The sequence below is a fragment of the Harpegnathos saltator genome, unplaced genomic scaffold (genome assembly GCF_003227715.2).
Source record: "Harpegnathos saltator strain DR-91 unplaced genomic scaffold, Hsal_v8.6 scaffold708, whole genome shotgun sequence".
Lineage (NCBI taxonomy): Eukaryota > Metazoa > Arthropoda > Insecta > Hymenoptera > Formicidae > Harpegnathos > Harpegnathos saltator.
Window position 1 is genome coordinate 845,074 of NW_020230547.1, and position 20,291 is coordinate 865,364.

Below are 20,291 nucleotides of genomic sequence, written 5' to 3' on the forward strand. Positions count from 1 at the left end.
ACGCGATGCAGTGAGAAATAAAACAGAATATTATTCTGCGGCATAAATGTAACAATTGAGAGAGAGAGAGAGAGAGAGTGATTCTTTTTTTCGAAGGTTTTAATTGCGATCAAAATTCCGATCGAGACATCGCTCTGAACTGTGAGTAATTTGCCTGTCGAATTCTTGTTGCAGTCGCTGCTTTGGTTTCGTAGCGAGGAAACCCGCCCACAAATCGGACAATCAGTGCCACGTGTTCGCCGAGCTGGAGCCAGAACAACCGGCCACAGCCATCGTGAATTTCGTCAACAAGGTCATGATGGGCAGCTCCATCGTCAAGGCCAACATCGTCTAAGATCCGCCGCAGGATCTACAGCGCACATGCCGCCAGAAACGGGCACAAACACCACCGCGAGTTCACTAATAACGGTGCCGCCTTCAAGGTTGACACCGACACATATCCTTAGCGCAGAAAGAGAACAAAGAATGCGATTACACCAGTGGGAGAGCGGTCGGACATAGCGGGAAGAATGATCGATATAATCGACCAGCAGGATCGGGCTATTCCGCCGACGCGTGGGAGAAACGCGCGCGGATCCTTCGGAAGGAAGATCCGTCGCCGGCGGCTGCACGAGTTAATCATTATCGTTAACTGACTACACAAAGTAATAAGTCTTCGTGCATTTCGAGTAGCGTCGAGTCAGTAGGACATTCATGTTGTAAGCAGTAGGGACGACATAATAATCGGTAACATCGGGATAAATTAACGCCGAGGATCCCCTCTCTTCCTCGGACGAGGAGAACGAAGAGAACGAGAGGCGACGCGCGCGCGCGCGCGCGAATCGATTCTCTCTCTAGCCTCGCGCGAATATGCAGTCAAGATGAAGAAAGTTGTTGTTATGATTATCGTTACTGTTGCGAATTAACGTAGCGAATAGTGCAGTAATAAGTGGGACTCTAAGAGAGGTAAGATGGTCGAGTGTGATTGCGTCGCCGCGACTCGGATTTGATTTCACATGGAAAATCGTCCGCTGTGTTTTTCATACATTACGTGTAACACGTTATTTACCGTAACACAAATCGATACTGTCCTTAACGTACCGTTTTACTATGCAGCTCTTATTACCCCGGAGAGAAACCTCGCCCTTTTCTTCGGGACTGTCTTTGTAATATATATATATATCCGAACGATACTAATACGTCTTCGCTCCTTTCAAAGCATTCTCCGCGTGGAATTCGCTGTGTTTTGTAATTTTGCCATCTTCCCCCGCTTAGGACACGATCGGTCGCTCGATCAGCCGCATGCGAACTTACCGATAGCTCGTAGTCATAGTTGAGGAGAATCAACCGTGCCCTTCGCGCGAGCTACGAAGGGCATCGAGCATTCGAAACGAGCGTATCTCGCGCGACTTCGGTTTCGGAAACCATCTCTACGCACCGCGTATAAACACGAACATACTTATATACATTCTTACACCATACATGTAACTATCGTCACGCGAAGGATAACCAAGTCGGTCGGTGCTCGCGCGTTAACAATCGACCCGCGTGTAACTTACGCCCAGGAGGTATCCGCAGGATCTTTCCGTTTCTGCACTCGGAAGTAAAGAGACCTTTACTTCCGAGGCGACTCCGGACGACCGAAAGCCGATTTCGAAAAACCGCACGAGATCACGAGAGCAACGAAAATGTCCGGAGAGCTGATCTTTAAAAAAGCAGCTTCGATCGAAGGTTCGTCCGGCGGCGAACAGGTCGTCCGGTAACGCGCGAACATCTTAGATCCATATATATATATATATATATATATTTTATCTCGTTATACTTGAGACTCTCGAGTAATGTTTGACAGAAAATATTACGTCGTTTGCAGAGCGTATTATGTATACATACGTACATCTCAACACACGTACACACACATAGACAAACATACACATTAGGTATCCCCCGTGTCATGCCCCCTCGATGTACGAAAGGATAACGTTATAAATAACTGTAAATATGCCGTGTGTCGCGGGATAAAGTCGCCTTAAAAGGAGGCCTTGAGGAGACACCTTGAGGAAGACCGTCGCGGACCGCGCGCGAGCGATCCGCGACGCGCGGGAAAAGCAATGCTACGTTTTAGGATCAGCTCGGAGAGATCACGCAGGTGTGCGGCAGGTCGAGAGAAATGCGGCTACTCGAGGAGGAGTATGCACGTGACGAGCAGCATCGCGCGTATTCTTTCGGCGAACCCGTAGATTCTTGCCATTTCGGGCTCGTGTGCCGTCGAGACCTCGGATGAGCACGACCTCGACGGGCACGACGATGAGCAGTCAATTATTACGATCGAATCAATTACATTGTAATTACGACAATATGGCGGGGTGAGGAGGCCGGGGCTACTCGTGGCAGTAGCCGGCCTGCCTCTCGGTACCCACCGTCGACTTCTTCGTCTATACTTTCACGTTCTCTTCTACTTTTGTCTTCCGGGCGAAGGTCGGTGTCGGGACTTTGGCGTCTCTTCCGCTCTGCGAGCTCCTCCAGCCGATTGCGAGAGGAAGAGCTCGCAGTCGCGCAACGTGCTAGTCAAAATTCGTGCTGTATATTCGATGGTCAAGCGAAGATGGTCCTGCGGGCCCATTCCGGGCCCTTTCACGAGCGTGCGACTACCTTACGCGAAGAAGGCGGACTCGCGACATTCGCGGATTCGAGGCCCGTAGGTGCGAATCGGACGTCGCTGAAAGAGACGAGGCTGTCTCGCGCTTGAGAGACCCGACCGTGTCTTCCTTTGCGTTCTCCTTTCTCTCTTCGTCCTCCTCCGTCTGCCCCTTCTCCTCCGTGGACTTCCTTTCGTACGCGCCCAAACTTGACTAACAGCGTAATATTAATTTAACATTCAGTCATTATAATAATTATTATTAATATTATTATTTGTTTACGCTCTATTACTCCCCGTACGCTCACGCAATAATGTATCGTTGCGTGCCGCATGGGTACGCGCGTATAGTTGTAACAACAATAAATCATATTCACAGTGAGTCGTATCAGTCGTATTATTTACCCGGCCACGTCGAACCGTTCTTGCAATCAAGTTTCAGAGATTCCTCTGAGGAAAGAAGATGGTCTTCTTCAGAGAGCCGATAAGAAAAATAAAATAGAATAAAATTGTGTTCTATCGGCACAAGATATTTTTAGAATCGGCGCAATTGTGGGAATTCACTTAAAAGACACCCAAATAGCACAAACTTCCGTAAAACTTCTATAAAAGATGTCTTGCAACGGAAGTCCTATTTTTCTTCTCACGACATCTCTTTCGACAGAAGCTCGCGCAGCTTGGAGGCTGTCAAGGGTATCTAACATCGGCGATATTGAAACTCCGATAAGTTTCACGACTGCCGCCGACATGAATCAGTGTTTACATTTGTACTATGAGAAAATTGTTCCTTGCGTCCGGAAAGTCATGCAGCGAAGCAATCAATCTTGTACAAACCTCTTTATATCTACGTGGTGTGTGTGTAAATATATATCACAAAAGACATTCTTTATTATTATACTCGACATATACAGAAGCTGAATTTTTATATGTAAAAGGCTCGTATGTGTCTTCTATAGTTTCCACTGCATTGCCCCAGGATATATTTTTAAAGCCGAGCCTCTTGCAAAAATTACCAAATCTTTGCTCACTTGATCTTCAATGAATGTGCAAGCTATTGCAAGAGATGACCGTTTGCGCAAATTAAGCAACATTATCTCTTGGTCTCTCTATGCTTGCGGAGATTTTCGAGGATACTATTAGGTGTGTGAATTAATTCGGTCCATCTGGCGGTCAATTATTGTACTATGTAATCTTCTAACTTCTAATGTCTGCAAAAGGCATTATTTTTTAGGTTTGATATCTGGCAATAATATTCAGTTGATACACGTTTGGGTTTGTAACAATAACATCGTGTTTATCTGATTCGAAAATGTCGAAATTCGAGCCAAAAAAGCATCATTTCCGGGAAGTTGTCATTTTCTGTTTTCATTTGAAGAAAACAGCCGCTGAAGCTCCCATCGAATGCTCGTAGAAGCTTACGATGAAAGTGCTCCCACCGATAAATCATGCAGAGAATGGTTCGACGTTTCAAAAGTGATGATTTCAATGTCGATGATAAACCTCGTCCAGGTCAGCCGAAGAAGTTCGAGGACGAGGAATTGCATGCTGATCGATGAAGATCCGTGTCAAACGCAACATGAGCTCGCGCAATTGTTGAATGTTGATCGGTCAACAATTTCTGTGCGTTTGGCAGCCACAGAAAAGATCTACAAAGAAGGAAGATGGGTGCCATTCGAACTGAAAGAAAGAGACATCGAGAGGCGAAAAGCCATGTCTGAAATCTTGCTCGCCAGGCAAAAAAGAAAAGGTTTTTTGCATCGCATTGCGACTGGAGACGAAAAGTAGATATACGAGTATTTCGATAATCCCAAACGAAGAGAATCCATTAGCGACCCAGGAAAACCATCCACATCGATACCAAAGCGAAATATTCACGGCAAGAAAGTCACGCTCTCTATATGGTGGAACCAGAAGGGTGTAGTGTATCATGAACTATTAAAACAGAGCCAAACCATCGCTGCCGAACTTTACCAACAACAACTGATCCGTTTAAACAACGCATTGAAGAATAAGCGGCCGGAATATGCAAAGAGACACGACAAAGTGATCTTCCAGCACGATAACGCTCGGCCACATGTTGGAAAGATTGAAGGCCACCTTGGAAGCACTTGGCTGGGACGTTTTACCTCACTCGCCGTATTCACCAGACATTGCTCCATCCGATTATCACTTGTTCAGATCGATGGCTTCCGGACCAGCACTTCAACAATTATGAAGAAATAGAGAAATGGCTCGATGAATGGATCGCTTCGAAGGACGAGTCGTTTTTCCGTCACGGAATGCAACAACTGCCAGACAGATGGGAAAAAAATAATAGCAAGCGATGGCAAATACTTTGATTAGTGTACTTTTTCATGTTTCTTCATACTAAAGTCTTTTTCTGGAAGGAAAAACGGACCGAATTAATTCACACACCTAATATTACTTTGATAATAGTGAAGGAGCGGCTGAACGCGTAGGAAAAGGTAGATTTAATATATATAATTATGGTTCTTTGCACGCCGGTATCGCGAAAACGTGTTTTACTAACGGCAAACTCACTGACCTACTACGCGTCGCATCATGCCAAACGTATCTACCGGAATGTGTTTTGCATAGCATGCAATTTTTCTTCCACACACGTCGCACCATTATCTCAGTATCGACAACAAATGCACGACTTTTTTCTCGAGCCTCGCATATTTAGCACAGCGTTCTCATTTGATTAAATAATCTTACGCAATATATTCCAAGGTCGACAAATAGAAAAATGTTCTTCGTCAGATCACAGCATGGAGAATACAATTAATTTCGTGGAATTTATTAATTTCGACCAACAACGCGCACACATCGCGAGGTCGCGAGAACCGATCAGCCGCTGTCCTGGCAAACATCAAAGACATCGAGGGTTTGAAAGGATTTGCAAATTCTTTAAGTTTGTTAGCACCGTGACGAGGCAAAATGTCGCATGTTTTCTTACCACCGTAACTTGCAGATTCACTCGCAAAGATCAATATCGCGGCGGGTCGCTTCGAAGGGAAATACACGACAGTGCGACGATTTCGACAACAGCTCGAACATCCTATCCTTTTAATCCGACGGCGCGTGATCCGCTCGGACACTGCGTGACTGAAGAATGAGAGTTATCCAGTACGGAGCAGAAATCCCGTAAGCCAAGCTCGTGGGGCGGAATAGTGAAACCGACGTCTTTCGCGCATATGAACCAGTCTTGCAACTGGTTCCGGCTGCAGGTTCGTCAGTCAGCGGGGAACCAGCGAAGAGGCCGCGCATCCTGGCGTCCGGCTCGAAGCGCACCATGAGCGCCGGTCGCGTCCGGTTGATTCTGTGCGCGGTCCTCGGGCTTTCAGGAAGCCTCCTCATGCCGCATCCGGTCGACGGCAGCCCGTACGGCGATTGTCGTGCGCTGACACATCCGCAACATCCTGAGTACTCGGCGGCGGCGGCGGAGACGCTCCAAGGAGTCGAAGTCTCGGACGAGGAAGGCGGTAGGTTAGTGTCGTCGATGAGTCATCGAGGATGGTCCTCCTCCTCCTCCTCCTTCTCCTCCTCTTCCTCCCGTGCGGCGAGTCGTGGAGTAAAATTACGCGATTATTATTACGTGGCGAAAGAATGTGATCTCGCCGATCGTTCCTCCGTCGCGTTCGAATTCTCGCGTCTCGCTCTCACGTGCCTCTCGTCTCTCTCGGCGACGTTCAATTATGTTAATTAAGAGAGAAACGTTTGTTCGCGCCCCGACGACGACGGACATTCTCTATCCGTTCCAGTTTATCTTTGTTCGTTCGTTCGCCTTGTGAGGAAGTGGACCGTGATCGCGATGATCACGAAGCGAACGTTGTCCTTTCCTCGCTGGAATCGCGGCTCCTCGTGGCGTCTGGCGAGCGCGCGTGACGCGCGCGGCGTGTCGGCAGGCTGCTTGGCGAGAATTGCGCTTCGAAGCCGTGCGATTGGGATAACTCCGCGTCGCGTTTGGAATTTCTTCGTGATAAAGTAACCGAGGGATTGTTGGATGGCAGCGGATGTGCAGAGTGAGTCTGAACTCTTTCGACAAACTTACAGAACAGATTGCACGTTGAAAGACGAGCGAGAAGATCTGAGCAAATCCGCGAAAATTTGGTTTTCGAGATGTAGCCCTCGGAAGACGACAACCATGAGAGAAAATATGTCGCGATTAGCGGATTAAGAATGCTGGCGCGTTTATTGAAAAATTGTTTTCAACGGTCTCATTTTAAATCTCATTTAAAAAAAATATTTTGAATAAGAAAAATTAAAAAGTAAAAAGTAAAAAAAATGTTTAGGAGATTTAGGACAACGTTAGAGGGCATATATTCGCTGCATCAAAATTCGTTTACATATTTTTTCGATATCTATAATGTATCCTGTGAGTGTTTTTGTGGAGTTTAGACAGACATTTAGATGTACGCATCCTGTCCATTGTATAAACATCCTTCATTGTATAAACCGTTCCGTAAGAGTTGAACTTGAAACTTGCAAAACTTTCCTCGAACCTTTATTCGTCCAAATTTCATGTGGCTTTCTTTCACTTCCTCTTTACCGTTTGCAGTTATTACTCACGATATAAAAATACTAAACAACATCGCGTATAGTTTGCAGAATGTTCTCAGTAATCAAGAAAAGAAAACGCAATTATCTTGGAGTCCTGAAGATGCAAGGGAAGAGAGAGTGGGTTTTGTCGGTGCGAATAATGTACTTCGAGAGGTACCTAGGGAGTCATTCTGGGACGACGACTACGATAGAGGCTTTTCTCTAATCGGCCTAGTTGAATCCATGATATCCGTCGTAACGAGCGGGATCAGCACGATGATGAACAGCTTCGTCGGCACCGAGAAGAAGAACCCGAGGCCGCGCGTTACAAGAATCAATTATAGAAATTACCAATTAATCCGAGTATTCCCCAATACGGAGAATCACGTTGCGGACCTGCGCGACTTGAGAGACGCCGAGCCCGAGGACTTCAAATTTTGGTCCTTCCCGATTCCCAACAGGTTCGTCTCCTTCCTTCGCCGGAGAAACTCCCCGCGTGTTCCACTTGATGACTAAAAATTTTTTATGTATTTATTCTCCGCTGACACTAAAGTAGAATTTGTTCGTCAGAACCTCCGACGTCATCGTTGCTCCGGATCTCGTAGACGACGTTAAGGCCTACTTGAAAGATAGGAAGATCAACTTCAAAGTGTTGATATCGGACATTCAGGTAAAAATAAGTTCCCCGTTCTTTACGTCATTATCACAATTTTCAAGTATTTCGAAAAGAATGTCGCAGTTTCGAATAATGTCAAGGCGATCAGAAATCTTTATTACGACCCACTTGGCTCATTGTAATCTTGAGATCGGTCTTAATGCGATTAATATACGCAACCGGGCAACTGCATTATGCACAATTCGGTTGGAAAAGAATTCTAATGGCGCGGCAGGAGATATTCTGCGTTACATCGACACACTTTGCCACCGATCTTTCCGACTTACTTACGAAGCAGAGACACCAAAATTGCAGCAAAGCGATGAATAAACCATCGCTCGCCATGTAAAAATGCCAGCTTCTGCGATTCCCGGCATTGCGTGTATCAGTCGTTATTACTCGCGCGAGCCATTGACTAACGACCGCCAGGTCGGAATCTGCAAAGAGAGATCTCGCGGATTATTGTTGACACAAGCAATCTCGGCCGCAATTTCCGATCGATAGCCAAAGATCTCGAGAGTGACCCTGTAACTTTGACCGGCAGAAAGCAATCTCTTATCAGAACCCAAAAATGTCAAAAGAGCAGCGCGAGGATCTGGTGATCACTCAGGGCCACACGATGACGTGGAAGCGCTATCACCGATACGGAGGTAAAACAATGTGAGATATATTTTTACACCGAGTCAATCAATTCAAATTGATCTGAATGTAATCTTATCGGCGAATACGCCGATCGCTTTTAGCACGATACATATCAGATAAGCTGAATGACTTATTTGTTACGTACTCGACAACATGCCGTTACAAAACAATACGTTCCCGCAGATATCGTGCGCTATTTAGAGTACTTGGCCTCCAGGTATCCCAAAATGATAGACCTAACAACCATCGGCCATAGTTACGAGGGTCAGCCGATAAAAATGGCAAAGATCTCGAAAGGATTGAGCAAGGACGGCGGGAGAAAACCAGCGATTTGGATTGATGCCGGTGAGTCATCGGCATCCTCCTCCTCCTCCTCCTCCTCTTCCTCCTTCTCCTTCTCCTCTTTTTCCTCCTCCTCCTCCTCCTCCTTCTCCTTCTCCTCCTCCTCGATGATCTATTTTTCTCGGACAAAATTACATAAATTCGTGTACGCGATATTTCCTATCCGTGGGTCATTCTTCTCCTTCCTCTGAGACACGTATCAAACGTAAAACAGCACACAGAGAGCACAGAGAGAAGGGGGGGAATTACATGCGGAGCAGGTCGTTTTCAAAGCTACGAATTTTCTTTTAACAGAAACAGTAAGAATCAATAGACTTGAAATTTTCACAGTGTATTCATTAATATTTAAAGTATAAAATAAATTTGTTACTATCTGTATGGAAAGTACACACATAAAACTTTAAACGCGTTTATCTGGAAACATCATTTTCTTAAACTGTCGACACGATTACGCAAAAAAAACCAACTGAACCGAATAACTTGAAATTTTTACACAACATATACAGTAGACATGTAGTTTTCGCCCCTACCTCGAACACAGTTATATTTTATTTTATTCATTTTTTTTTAACATTATTACAAGTTGGAAAAAGTTTCATTTCCGACACTTTTTCTTTGTACAGTCATTATTTTTCCAAACTTGGCTTCACTGTCTTAATTTTGGTACGGACTATAATGGCAACCGTATGTTTCAAAAATCTTTCTCATTTACTGGTTTCAGAGTAGTGAGAGGCCCGGAATTATGCGGACGGCAAACATAGAGCTCGCAAAGCGGATGACTGCATTTTTATCTATAATTATTAATTGGATCGCTTCTTGCGATTCAATAAAATTTATTTTATACTTTGGACATTAATGAATACACTGTGAAAATTTAAAGTCCATTGATCTTACCGTTCTTGTTAAAAAAATTCGTAAAAATAGCCTTGAGAACGGCCTTCAGCGTGTAATTCCTCTCTTAATAATTTCAGAGGCCACGTCCGCACGAAAGAAACACACGCCCAATTAAAACAGAAAATTATAATGACATCAAAATGACGAAAAAAATGAATTTTCCTCATCAGTTTGGCGTAATCGTAATTTTCTGTTCGGCCTGAGCGTTCGCTGACTCTTCTGGTCATTTCTGGTCCACCTACTGCGCTGATAAAAAAAAAATAAGCTGAAGGAAGAACGATGCAGATCAAGATTTCGGGAAAGACCGTAAAACACCGGCGAGCGTTTATTGCTGCTCGGGCGGTACTCGCTGTGTAGCGTCGTAAAAATTTTATTACAGCGCCGCAGTTATTATGGAATCGACGGCCGGCCAACCTGATTTCCGACGACATCGGATCCGCATGCTTCCCACGTTTTACGTGTAACTCGTCCCGTTATATCGTTCCTTCGGTGAATTGTCATCATATTCGTAGGCATGCACGGACGAGAATGGATCGGTACCGCTGTGGCGACCTACATACTGAGTCAGTTGGTGGAGAAGAATACGAGCTACTCGAAACTGCTGGACAATTCGGACTGGATGATCCTGCCGGTCGCCAATCCCGACGGTTACGAGTACAGTCACACCGGCGACCGTTTCTGGCGGAAGACCAGGAGCAACCACGTGGAAAGTCAAGAAGATAGCAGGTGTGCAGCAGAGAGAGAGAGAGAGAGGAGGGGGGGGAGAGAAGGAGAAAGTTACGCCTGTCGCATTCAGAGCTGCGGAAAAACGCACGCTGTGCGCGATGAGAAAATTAAGTGCTACACTGCTCTCTTTTCCAGGTACACGCCTTCTAATTTGCTGCAGTTCGTCACGCACTACACCAGATGGTTCTGGACTAAATGCGAGGGAGTTGATCCCAATCGCAATTTCGCTTATCACTGGGGAGAGGAGAGGGAAGGCGGGACCAGCTCGGATCCCTGCCACGAGACTTACTCTGGACCCTTCGCCTTCTCCGAGCCGGAGACCAAGGCCATAGCTAATTACATTTTGGCGAACAAACAGCACATCCGGTATCTTGCTCGCACCGCACATATCAGTATATTTCAGGATATTTATTTTTCTATCTAAGCGCATCGAACATCCCCAAAAAAGTATTCTATTTGTAAAATGATTTTTCCCATAGTCTCATATTCTAAGCGAAGCCTTTTATAGGAAAAAAGGATTCCTCTTTCGATAAAGCGATTAAAGTGAACCATTCGTCTAAAATTTCTTGGATATTATTCTAACTGTTTTCCTCTTATTTCAAGAGGATTTCCTCTTATATCTATTAATTTTCTCCTTATATCAAGAGAAATGCTCACCGGCGTTTTTCCTCTTCCATCTACTCACACTCTCTCTCTCTCTCTCTCTCTCTCTCTCTCTCTCTCTCTCTCTCTCTCTCTCTCCTCTCTCTCTCTCTCTCTCTCTCTCTCTCTCTCTCTCTCTCTCTCTCTCTCTCTCTCTCTACCTCTCTCTCTCTCTCTACCTCCTCGATATTTCATCGCTTGAGTGCAAGCTGTAGGAAAACGCGTTGATAGGGACTCTCTGTTTTCAGAATGTACCTGTCTCTGCATTCTTACTCGCAAATGTGGCTGGTGCCGTGGGGCTACACACATTCCAAGCCTTCGGACTACTCCGATTTGACGAACGTGGCGAAGAAGGCGATCAACGCGATCGCGAAAATTCACGGCACTCATTACCAGCTCGGAACAATGGCCGACCTGATGTACCCAACTTCCGGTACTTATCTCTAGCTTGTTGTCCCTTTCTAATATATTCAAGCTCGTGGCTAGGCACAGTAAAGTCGTAAGAGTGTCGTGTATCATTGGAGCTTTACGAAACGTCGAGAGAGAGAGAGAGAGAGAGAGAGAGAGAGAGAGAGAGAGAGAGAGAGAGAGAGAGAGAGAGAGAGAGAGGGAGAGAGAAAGGAGTCAAAGGTACCTTTTCCGCCTGCAGGAGCATCCGACGACTGGGCGAAAGGCGTCGCTGGGATTAAGTACGCGTACACGGTGGAACTGCGCGACCGCGGAACCTACGGATTCCTGCTGCCGGCGTCGCAGATAATCCCGACGGCGCGCGAGATCTGGGCGGGCATCCGCGCGATCGCCCGTTTAGTCACGTGTAACACATGAGGCCGACCTGGGCCTCACATTCAACGTTCGGACACTCGCTCAGAGAGATAAGCGTATCGGAGCCCTTCCCGTATCGAAGCGGCCGCGACCTCCACCGATACCTGTGACTGCGACAGGTATCGAAGCGAGTGTAACGCTTTCGGAATATAATTAAGCGAGCCACTATCACGATGGGAGATAAATTTATAATTAATTAGAGGCGGAGTATATGCGTTATCTACTTTGGCATCATCGGCTCTCGGCTACGAACAAAGGAGAATGAGATGCAGCGAGAAAAATTTTATGTTGCTCACGAGCGAAAACGCTCGGTCGCGGGAGAGACACGCTTATTATGAGGAGGAGGGGGGAAGGGGAGGGGTGATTGCGTTTATTGAAATCGTCTCAATGTGTCGAAACGACGGAGATGCATTCTACGAGAATGCCTATGAAGTTTTGTACCTTTTTTGTATCTTTAACGCGCTCGCGTGAAGCACTGCGTGCTAATTAAGAATATTAATACATTGATATTATTTACTACCCTTCTGGCGCGCCATGTCGATATTCTCTTGTAAAAATAATGACTCATTGATACTGGTAACGGGTATTTTATTTATTTAAGCGATCTTTTAGGCGCTGCGTTACTCCCAAATAGTCGTTATTTCAACAGAAATGTCACGAGACGAAGGAACCAAATTAACATGTTGATTGCCCCGCTGATTGATAATTTCGAGGCTCAACTAAGGTCTAACTGAGATACGATGAATAAATGCGACGCGCGACATGGATGTCTGTTGGCTCGCATATTTAGGTGATTAGTTAAATGCAGTTAATTGCATTATCTCGTATCAATGGATTGTGTTGTGAAAGCGATGTAACGTAGCGCTATCGCAGCGCTGGTCACAGGTGAATCATACAGTCAAGATTCTAACGTTCCAAGAAATTAATTTTCTGCTGCTTATTATTATACACATTATTATGCACACTTCAAGATTCATCGATATTTATTTAATGGGGCAAACACGAAAATATGTTAAGTGTTTTTTAAGAAGTGAATTAATAGAAAGAGGAATATCAAACGCTTATCTACTTTATCTATAAAATGTTATCAGAATTCGAAGTGCGTAGAGTCTTATCACAGTATATTGGCCGATATTTTTTGTATATAAACTGTTAGCACTTTTTCATTGCTTAGCTTTCATAGCTTTCATAGCTGAGACATCGACAATGCTGCTCCAAAGTCTCTTGGCCACTGTCCTGGTATTCCAGGGTAAGTGTTTATTTTTGTAACTCACTAATAATACCGTTGATTGTAACACACTTCTCCATCGAATGAAACTTTATAAGACATACATCGAATCGATATCAATTACAAAATTTCGAACGAATATTGCGAACGTTGCTTTCCTCAAAATTATTGCATGTTCATACACCGCTTCAAAACCATTTATAAGTGAAACCATAGAATTGTCTCAAACGAAACGATAATAATTTCTTTCTGAAACAAAGAATGTTATGTTTGACGATGAGGACGACATGAAATTGGAAGACTTTTTGTTAAATTTAATTCTCCAATTTCGGAGAAATGTCGTTTCCGCCGTCTAAAGATCAAATGTCTGAAAAACTAAAAAATTAACGAAATATTTAACAAATCAAGATATCGTTAAATCTTTTTGCAGCATGTCTGGCTGGCCCCCTTTCTCTCGACCCCAGAATCACCGACGGTAGCGATGCCATGCCCGGTGAATTCCCTCATCAAGTATCTATTCAATGGGGTTTTCCACCTTTCATTTCTTATCAACACACCTGTGGAGGTTCGATTCTGGATGAGAAGACCATTTTGACTGCTGCACACTGCATTCCGGAATTTGGCGTTTTGAAAATAATCGCTGGCAAGTACTTCCTTGATATCGAAGAGGATAGCAACCAGGAGTCTCTCGTCAACAGAATCAAGGTTCACGAAGGATTTAAAGGGTATGTTTCCAATGTATTTGTTTCCAGTGAAAAATAAATTCTTTAACACGCATATTTACCAGCTGTCATTCTAACAGAGAAAAAGAGAGGATTTTTTTCTCAATATATAATATGTTTCTCTCTCTCTCTCTCTCTCTCTCTCTCTCTCTCTCTCTCTCTCTCTCTCTCTCTCTCTCTCTCTCTCTCTCTCTCTCTTTCTTTCTCTCTCTGTTTGTGAATTTGTAACAAAAGTAACGTTTCACGAAGAGGACAAAAAAGTAATTTACAGCATATCATATGTAGTACATTTTTGTGTGGTACAAATATTACAATGCTTGATGATTTGTAAGTTTCTTACAGCTTTAAAATTATAAGCAAATCTTTCGACTTACTTTTATATTTCTGGACGTCAAATGTATCCTCACGATTTCTTATATTTATTGCTCTGCTATCAGTGGCATGTTTTATGCTGTCTCAGTTTAGTATAAACCAATATTTAATCTCATCGATCACTATCTCACGATAAATACAGACGACTGATTCTTTCAGAATATCGTAACAAGCAATTAATAATTTTATTATGCAGATATTTAAAAATTACAATCTCTTATCTGCAAAGCATCAAAATATTAAAATTTATTTACAAATTATGTGTGGCATTATATTGTAGAACCACAAAATATTCCATTTTAACAGTGCAATATATTAGTATATATTTGTTTAATATTACAAATATAAATTATGGAGTTAGCTAATTTATTAATAACAATAATAATTACTGATTAACGACAATAAAATAAAATAAAATAAACTGTATAATTAATAATAATAATAATAATAATAATATAGTTACATCATTCTTAAGAATAACAAGAGTTTTATGCAAATAAAAATGATTTTACTGACATTATCTATCATCCACAAAAATGCGCGAGAACGACATTCAAACACATCACACTTTGAAAGATGCTAATTAATTTTCCATCTGAGCGCGCGTTCAATAATTTTATTAATAGAATAATTACTTGTGCAAGCATATTGTTAGTTACACATTTGTATGAAGTATTATATGATATTTGAGAACAATTACCGTTACCATGTCTGTATTGATAATTTCTTGGCGTGACACATCCGTGTGTCGGCCATAGATAACTCAGTAGCCAGATATATCTGGCAATGTATTGCAAAATAACATATATTTGATCTGAATCATACCATATTCTTTCAGAGACATTTCTCAACACGATATCGCTATCTTAAAACTGGCGACACCTCTCGTCTACAACGAGAAAGTATCCGCTATCCAGTTGCCTCCTCAAGGTGAGCTAGAAACCGGAGATGCCTTACTCAGTGGATGGGGCTCGATCTCGAAGGACTTCCTGCCAGTACTGCCCGCCGTCCTCCAGAAAGTCACCGTTCCCGTACTGGATAACGTCTCATGTCTGAAGAGATTCCCGAACAACATTATCGGCAAGCAGCCGGAACTCTTCGACACGCAGATCTGCACTGACTCTACTAAGGGAGAATCCGCTTGCTCGGTAAGACCCATTGACGCTTTCTGTGCTCATCAGATCGCTATGTGATTGCGACTGAGTCGCTGTTGAGTCCCACCGCACTATCAAGAGAACCATTTTTTGACCCTGCATTGCATCAGAACAGCGGCTTTATCCATTCTTAACAATTATCCCGTTAACGACTTCTCTGAACGCAGGAGAAAATCGGCCGCGAGCTTAACGCAACCTTTTTCGCCAATCAAATGCGTTTCTTGCAGGGCGACTCTGGCGGCCCGCTGGTGCAAGTCGTGGACAAAGTTACCAAGCAGATCGGCATCGTTTCATGGGGTATCTACCCATGCGGTGCGAATCTCATGCCTTCAGTCTACACCCGCGTGTCCTCCTACACCGATTGGATCAACAAGAATAGGGAATTTTAGAGAAGTCTTGCTCCTCGAGATGTCATTCATCGATGCCTCAGCATAAAACTCTCGACTTTGTACATTTCACCGTGACACCCTGAATTTTCATTCTCATGAATATTATCTTACCTTTGTACTTTACGGCGCTCTTATGCAAAGCTTCGACTTACAAATGGTCCATGAGAACCTGTGCACCACTTACACTTTTCTTAAAGTTCCACCCAGCGTGAAGTGGCAAGCAGTTATGTATTAAGAGCGAATAGCAATCTTTCGAATAAACAAAATCATTACGTCAGACAGTCTTCAGTTTTTATATATTATACATCCTTTCTGTTACCTTAATGCTGACTGTTGCTTACTTCGGCAGCGAAATTCGTCTCGACAAGCTACGTGTAAAATCAAAAACCGCAGTGCGACCGAAAAGAAAACGATTTTTCATGCGGAGGTAAATCGGAAGTGTAGAGTAAAATGTTTAGTCTCTGTAATGTCTAAATTGCGTTGAACAAGAAGCTGATCGTCGATTATTTCGAATAACGATAATTTCTTTTTTTTTTCATAGATGCGCATAGATTCTTTTACAGTTTTATTTTAAATTTAGCTTTCAATGTGCTACTTGGTGACGAAATCGACTAAAATTGATTCTAAGTTTTATATTAAACGCGCGCGCGCATACACACACACACACACACACACATCATGAACTGTTATGTAATGAATATTATTAATTTATCACGCTTGGTAAATTTACGATTATTGAGGCAACTTCAAAATCCTAAATCTGTGAAAAACCGAGGAAATGGCAAGGTTTATAAGAAGGCCGAGTTTATATTTATCATTTTGCTCAATAAATAGGTGCAATTATATAAGCGTTACCACTTCAAATATTAGATATTTCAGCGACATTAGTTGATAGCTGTGTAACGGCTACAATTACATGCAAAATGGTGAAGGCAAAGAAAATGTTAGATAAATCCCATTGTAAAATCTAACAATTGACAATAACAGTTGCCTCAATAACAATGACAGGAGTGTTTCATAAAATAATGAAAAAACCACGCCTTTAGGAAAATTGAAGACATTAAATATGATACATGATCCTGCCGCTGCACGCTTTTGCAAGATATTTAATGCATTACTTTTCAGTATAAAAATATCAAATTTTCATAATATTTTCATTGTCACCGAAAGCAAATGGCAAGCTCGCAATGTCGATCGCGCTCTGTTTTGCACGCGTTTACCACATTGGTTGGATCTCGATACACGCAAATCTTACGTTGATACAACCTATTTTTTCATTACTAACTTATAAAAGGTTACAATGTAAATATACGTATGTTTTGTTAATAGGCGGTGCTATATTATTCTCAACATTATTTTACGTAATACCGTATTTTATATCGCAGAAGAGTTCCATCCGCAGTAACGATGAGTGCGACGAGAACAAGCGGGAGCTGTCGAAGACGCAAATGCCTTGCAAAAGTGCCTCTTTAACTTTTATGCACATTCCCTCCGTTATCGCCTTCATTTAATCACGATCATTTGCTTTATCGAGAGTTTGCGGAAAGTCCGCTTGGGTTTTCACAGATACTTCGATAAAACAAATTTTCTATCATCAAAGATAACCAGCAAATCAGATATTGATGTGTGAAGATTTCCGTATACTTTTAAACCTATTTTGTTGCAGGATAATAGATCGTAATCAGATAAGGTCGTTGAGAAATATTTATCCGCTGAGATTATCCATCATTATCACTTAGTTTGCGTCATATCGGAGCTAAAAAAATGTTTCTTTATTTATTGTTGAGAGACAGATTTATTTGATGTCTGATTTGCATGAAAGGACACGATTTAAAACAATCATCGAAAAAGATATCAAATAAGAGGGAAGATTAAATTTATCAATACAACATATTTCACGAGCTATAGCGTCATTTGTTCTCCGTTAAATGTAGTCTGTCCTATGTTGATAGTCAGTAAATATTATCAAGTAAATTGAAAATATATGCAATATAATCAATTATTATCGAGATGTATCCCACATATTAATCGCTTATGCATTTCTTAATTCTTTTTCTATTGTTTTGATATGTGTTCCCTGACTTTATTCAATGAAAATTCAATAAACCCTTACCCGCGATTGAAATTTCAAATACGAGACATAAATAAACATTTCCCCGCCCCCCATTAGTTATTATTAATAATTAATTAATTTTTATATTTTACATCAATATTTTACATTAAATATTACAACAATTAATTACTATCATTATAATTAATTAATGTTACTATACATAATTAATTAATTAGTGGTACTATAAAAATATTACTCACACTTTGTGCATTTAATAGTATCAAACCAGCTTCGTAAAAGTTGTTTTCACTGAACAATTTATACCTCGTTATAGCCTCGTTATATCGAAGCATACAACGACTACTCCTTGTATTATCCTTGTATTAGCTTCGTCTAAGCTCGATCTAACATAATCCAATTTAATATTAGCCTAAATACAGTACATTAAATCAAAGAAAGATCTGTTTCAGTAGCTCGATAATGTATCCAATCTTTAATGAAAATCCGCTTATCTTGGACATATCATGGATTCACACGGATTACGATAGATTATCGATGCAAAGTCATCATCGATATCTTGTGGATGCTCTTAGCAAAACGGGTATAAAACGCAGCTCGGGAATACCGATCCTCATCAAACATCGAGATGTCTCTCAAAGCAATCATAGTCTTTGCTCTCCTGGCGGTGGCGTTTGCCGGTAAGTCAATTCTTCAAATTTTACGCGGTCAAGTACACTCGTCACGGTGCGAGCCAACCGAATTAGTCGATCTTAACTGGAAACAAAGTAAGCAACAGTAAAATGAAATTCTTCTTGTGTCTTGCTAAAGAAAAGCTGAACGTCGAGAAAACGGTCATGAAACTCGAAACTCGAATGAGGTTTGATCCCATCTCGTGTTACAAATTGTACCGTTAGACGTTCCTTTTTTTTTTTTTTACTTATTCTACTCCGTCGAGAACGAATCTTTCGTCGAGATATCGATGCGTTCATAAAATCTGCTTGCCCATTTTTTTCAGAGAAACCGTACCTCGGTTTCCGTTTACCCGACCTGACCCAAGTGGTCGGGGGCAACGAGGCCAAGGAACATGGTTATCCATACATCGTGTCCATGCAATGGGCAGGCAGCCATTTGTGTGCCGGATCCATCCTCAACCAACGTTGGATCTTAACTGCAGGACACTGCGTTCAAGCAGTTCCAGGTGTTGACCAGTTGGGCATCAAAGCTGGGAAACACAACCTCAGAATTATTGAGAATAGTGAACAGTCGATCAAAGTCGTGGCAACCTATGTACATGAAAACTATAGAGGGTATGTACTATTGAAAATCTCCAAAGCAACAAGAGTACTTAAGATATGCATACTTATCCGCTTATCCATACCCTTGCAAACTTATAGACAATTCGTCTACAGTTATTACGACACTTTCAGTTTCATAGCAGTTGCCTAAACCGCTGAGAAATACATTTCGAAACAGGTAATTTAGACAAGACACTTCGACGTAGATAATGAGATTATTTCACTGAAGACTTGAGTATTTCATCATTAGAGACACTATGTAGCCTCCAAACAAGCATCGGCATTCGCAACGCTTCTCGCGCTGACGCTATTATTCTAGCTGATCAATATCTAAGCGAATTCATGCAGTTTAATGCCCAATACTTTTGGATCTTCAGTGGCGTCGGACCCTTCGATATCGCCTTGATGAAGCTCGCGAAAGATTTGACGTTCACGAAGGAGGTGCAACCGATCGCACTACCGGAAAAGAACAGCGAGCCCACGGGAGACGCGATTCTTTGCGGCTGGGGCTCCACCTCGAAAACTATAGTCCCGAATATGCCAGACAAGCTTCAGGACGCTAAACTGCCCATCGTCGACCGCCAATCTTGCGACAATGCCGTCAGGCGCCTTACTGGGTCGTCCCCGGTTCACGAGACCAATGTCTGCACAGGTCCACTGGAAACCGGTGGATTCTCCGCTTGCAGCGTAAGTGTCTCTAACGAATTGCGAATTGCGACAGAGATTCCAGCGCTTTCGCTGGTCATTAGAACGACATTTCAACGCATCGCATTCTCCGTTGACTTTCCAGGGTGACTCCGGCGGTCCTTTGGCCCAGAAGAATTCAGACGGCAGTTCGACAATCATCGGTATTGTGTCTTGGGGTATTATCCCGTGCGGCACCCGCGGTGCGCCATCCGTGTACGCTAGACCATCCCTGTTCAACGACTGGATCGCGCAGATAATGAAAAACAACTAACACAATAATCGAATTGAACCGGTCGGTTATGACGACAATGATGGCGAAACTTTAGCGCCCTTAGAGCGCGGCGATAATAAATAATACGCGAGAAATATAAACGATGTTGTATACTGCTAGCCTCGAGTATTCCTTGTTTATTGAAATTACCTGACATTCAAATCGCGCAGTCGCGATTAGTCGCGAAATTAATCGGACGGTAAGGAGCAGATTTACGACTTGCGACTCACACAATTTGTTT

General features: G+C 42.8%; 3 protein-coding genes across 17 annotated transcripts in view; all 3 read left to right on the forward strand.

The window, feature by feature from the left end:
* Positions 1-2,996, forward strand: part of by (focal adhesion protein tensin) — a 221,674-nt gene extending 218,678 nt beyond the window's left edge. For all 15 annotated transcript variants that reach the window (XM_025305636.1, XM_025305634.1, XM_025305633.1 and 12 more), the window contains one exon: positions 175-2,996. In XM_025305636.1, the coding sequence (XP_025161421.1) occupies positions 175-334 (160 nt within the window). In that variant the 3' untranslated portion in view covers positions 335-2,996. The remainder of the gene's footprint in view (positions 1-174) is intronic.
* Positions 2,997-5,783: 2,787 nt separating this feature from the next.
* Positions 5,784-12,193, forward strand: LOC105191520 (carboxypeptidase B). Its single transcript, XM_025305685.1, has 9 exons — positions 5,784-6,103; positions 7,219-7,617; positions 7,727-7,826; positions 8,356-8,461; positions 8,637-8,798; positions 10,202-10,415; positions 10,551-10,781; positions 11,306-11,490; positions 11,707-12,193. The coding sequence occupies exons 1-9, from the start codon at positions 5,910-5,912 to the stop codon at positions 11,880-11,882; spliced, it is 1,767 nt and encodes a 588-aa protein (XP_025161470.1). The 5' UTR covers positions 5,784-5,909; the 3' UTR covers positions 11,883-12,193.
* An 834-nt stretch (positions 12,194-13,027) lies between these two features.
* Positions 13,028-20,169, forward strand: LOC105191534 (transmembrane protease serine 9). The gene is made up of 8 exons (XM_025305630.1): positions 13,028-13,128; positions 13,538-13,832; positions 15,040-15,349; positions 15,583-15,741; positions 18,408-18,495; positions 18,813-19,104; positions 19,470-19,779; positions 19,883-20,169. The coding sequence occupies exons 1-8, from the start codon at positions 13,086-13,088 to the stop codon at positions 20,048-20,050; spliced, it is 1,665 nt and encodes a 554-aa protein (XP_025161415.1). The 5' UTR covers positions 13,028-13,085; the 3' UTR covers positions 20,051-20,169.
* Positions 20,170-20,291: the final 122 nt, after the last annotated feature.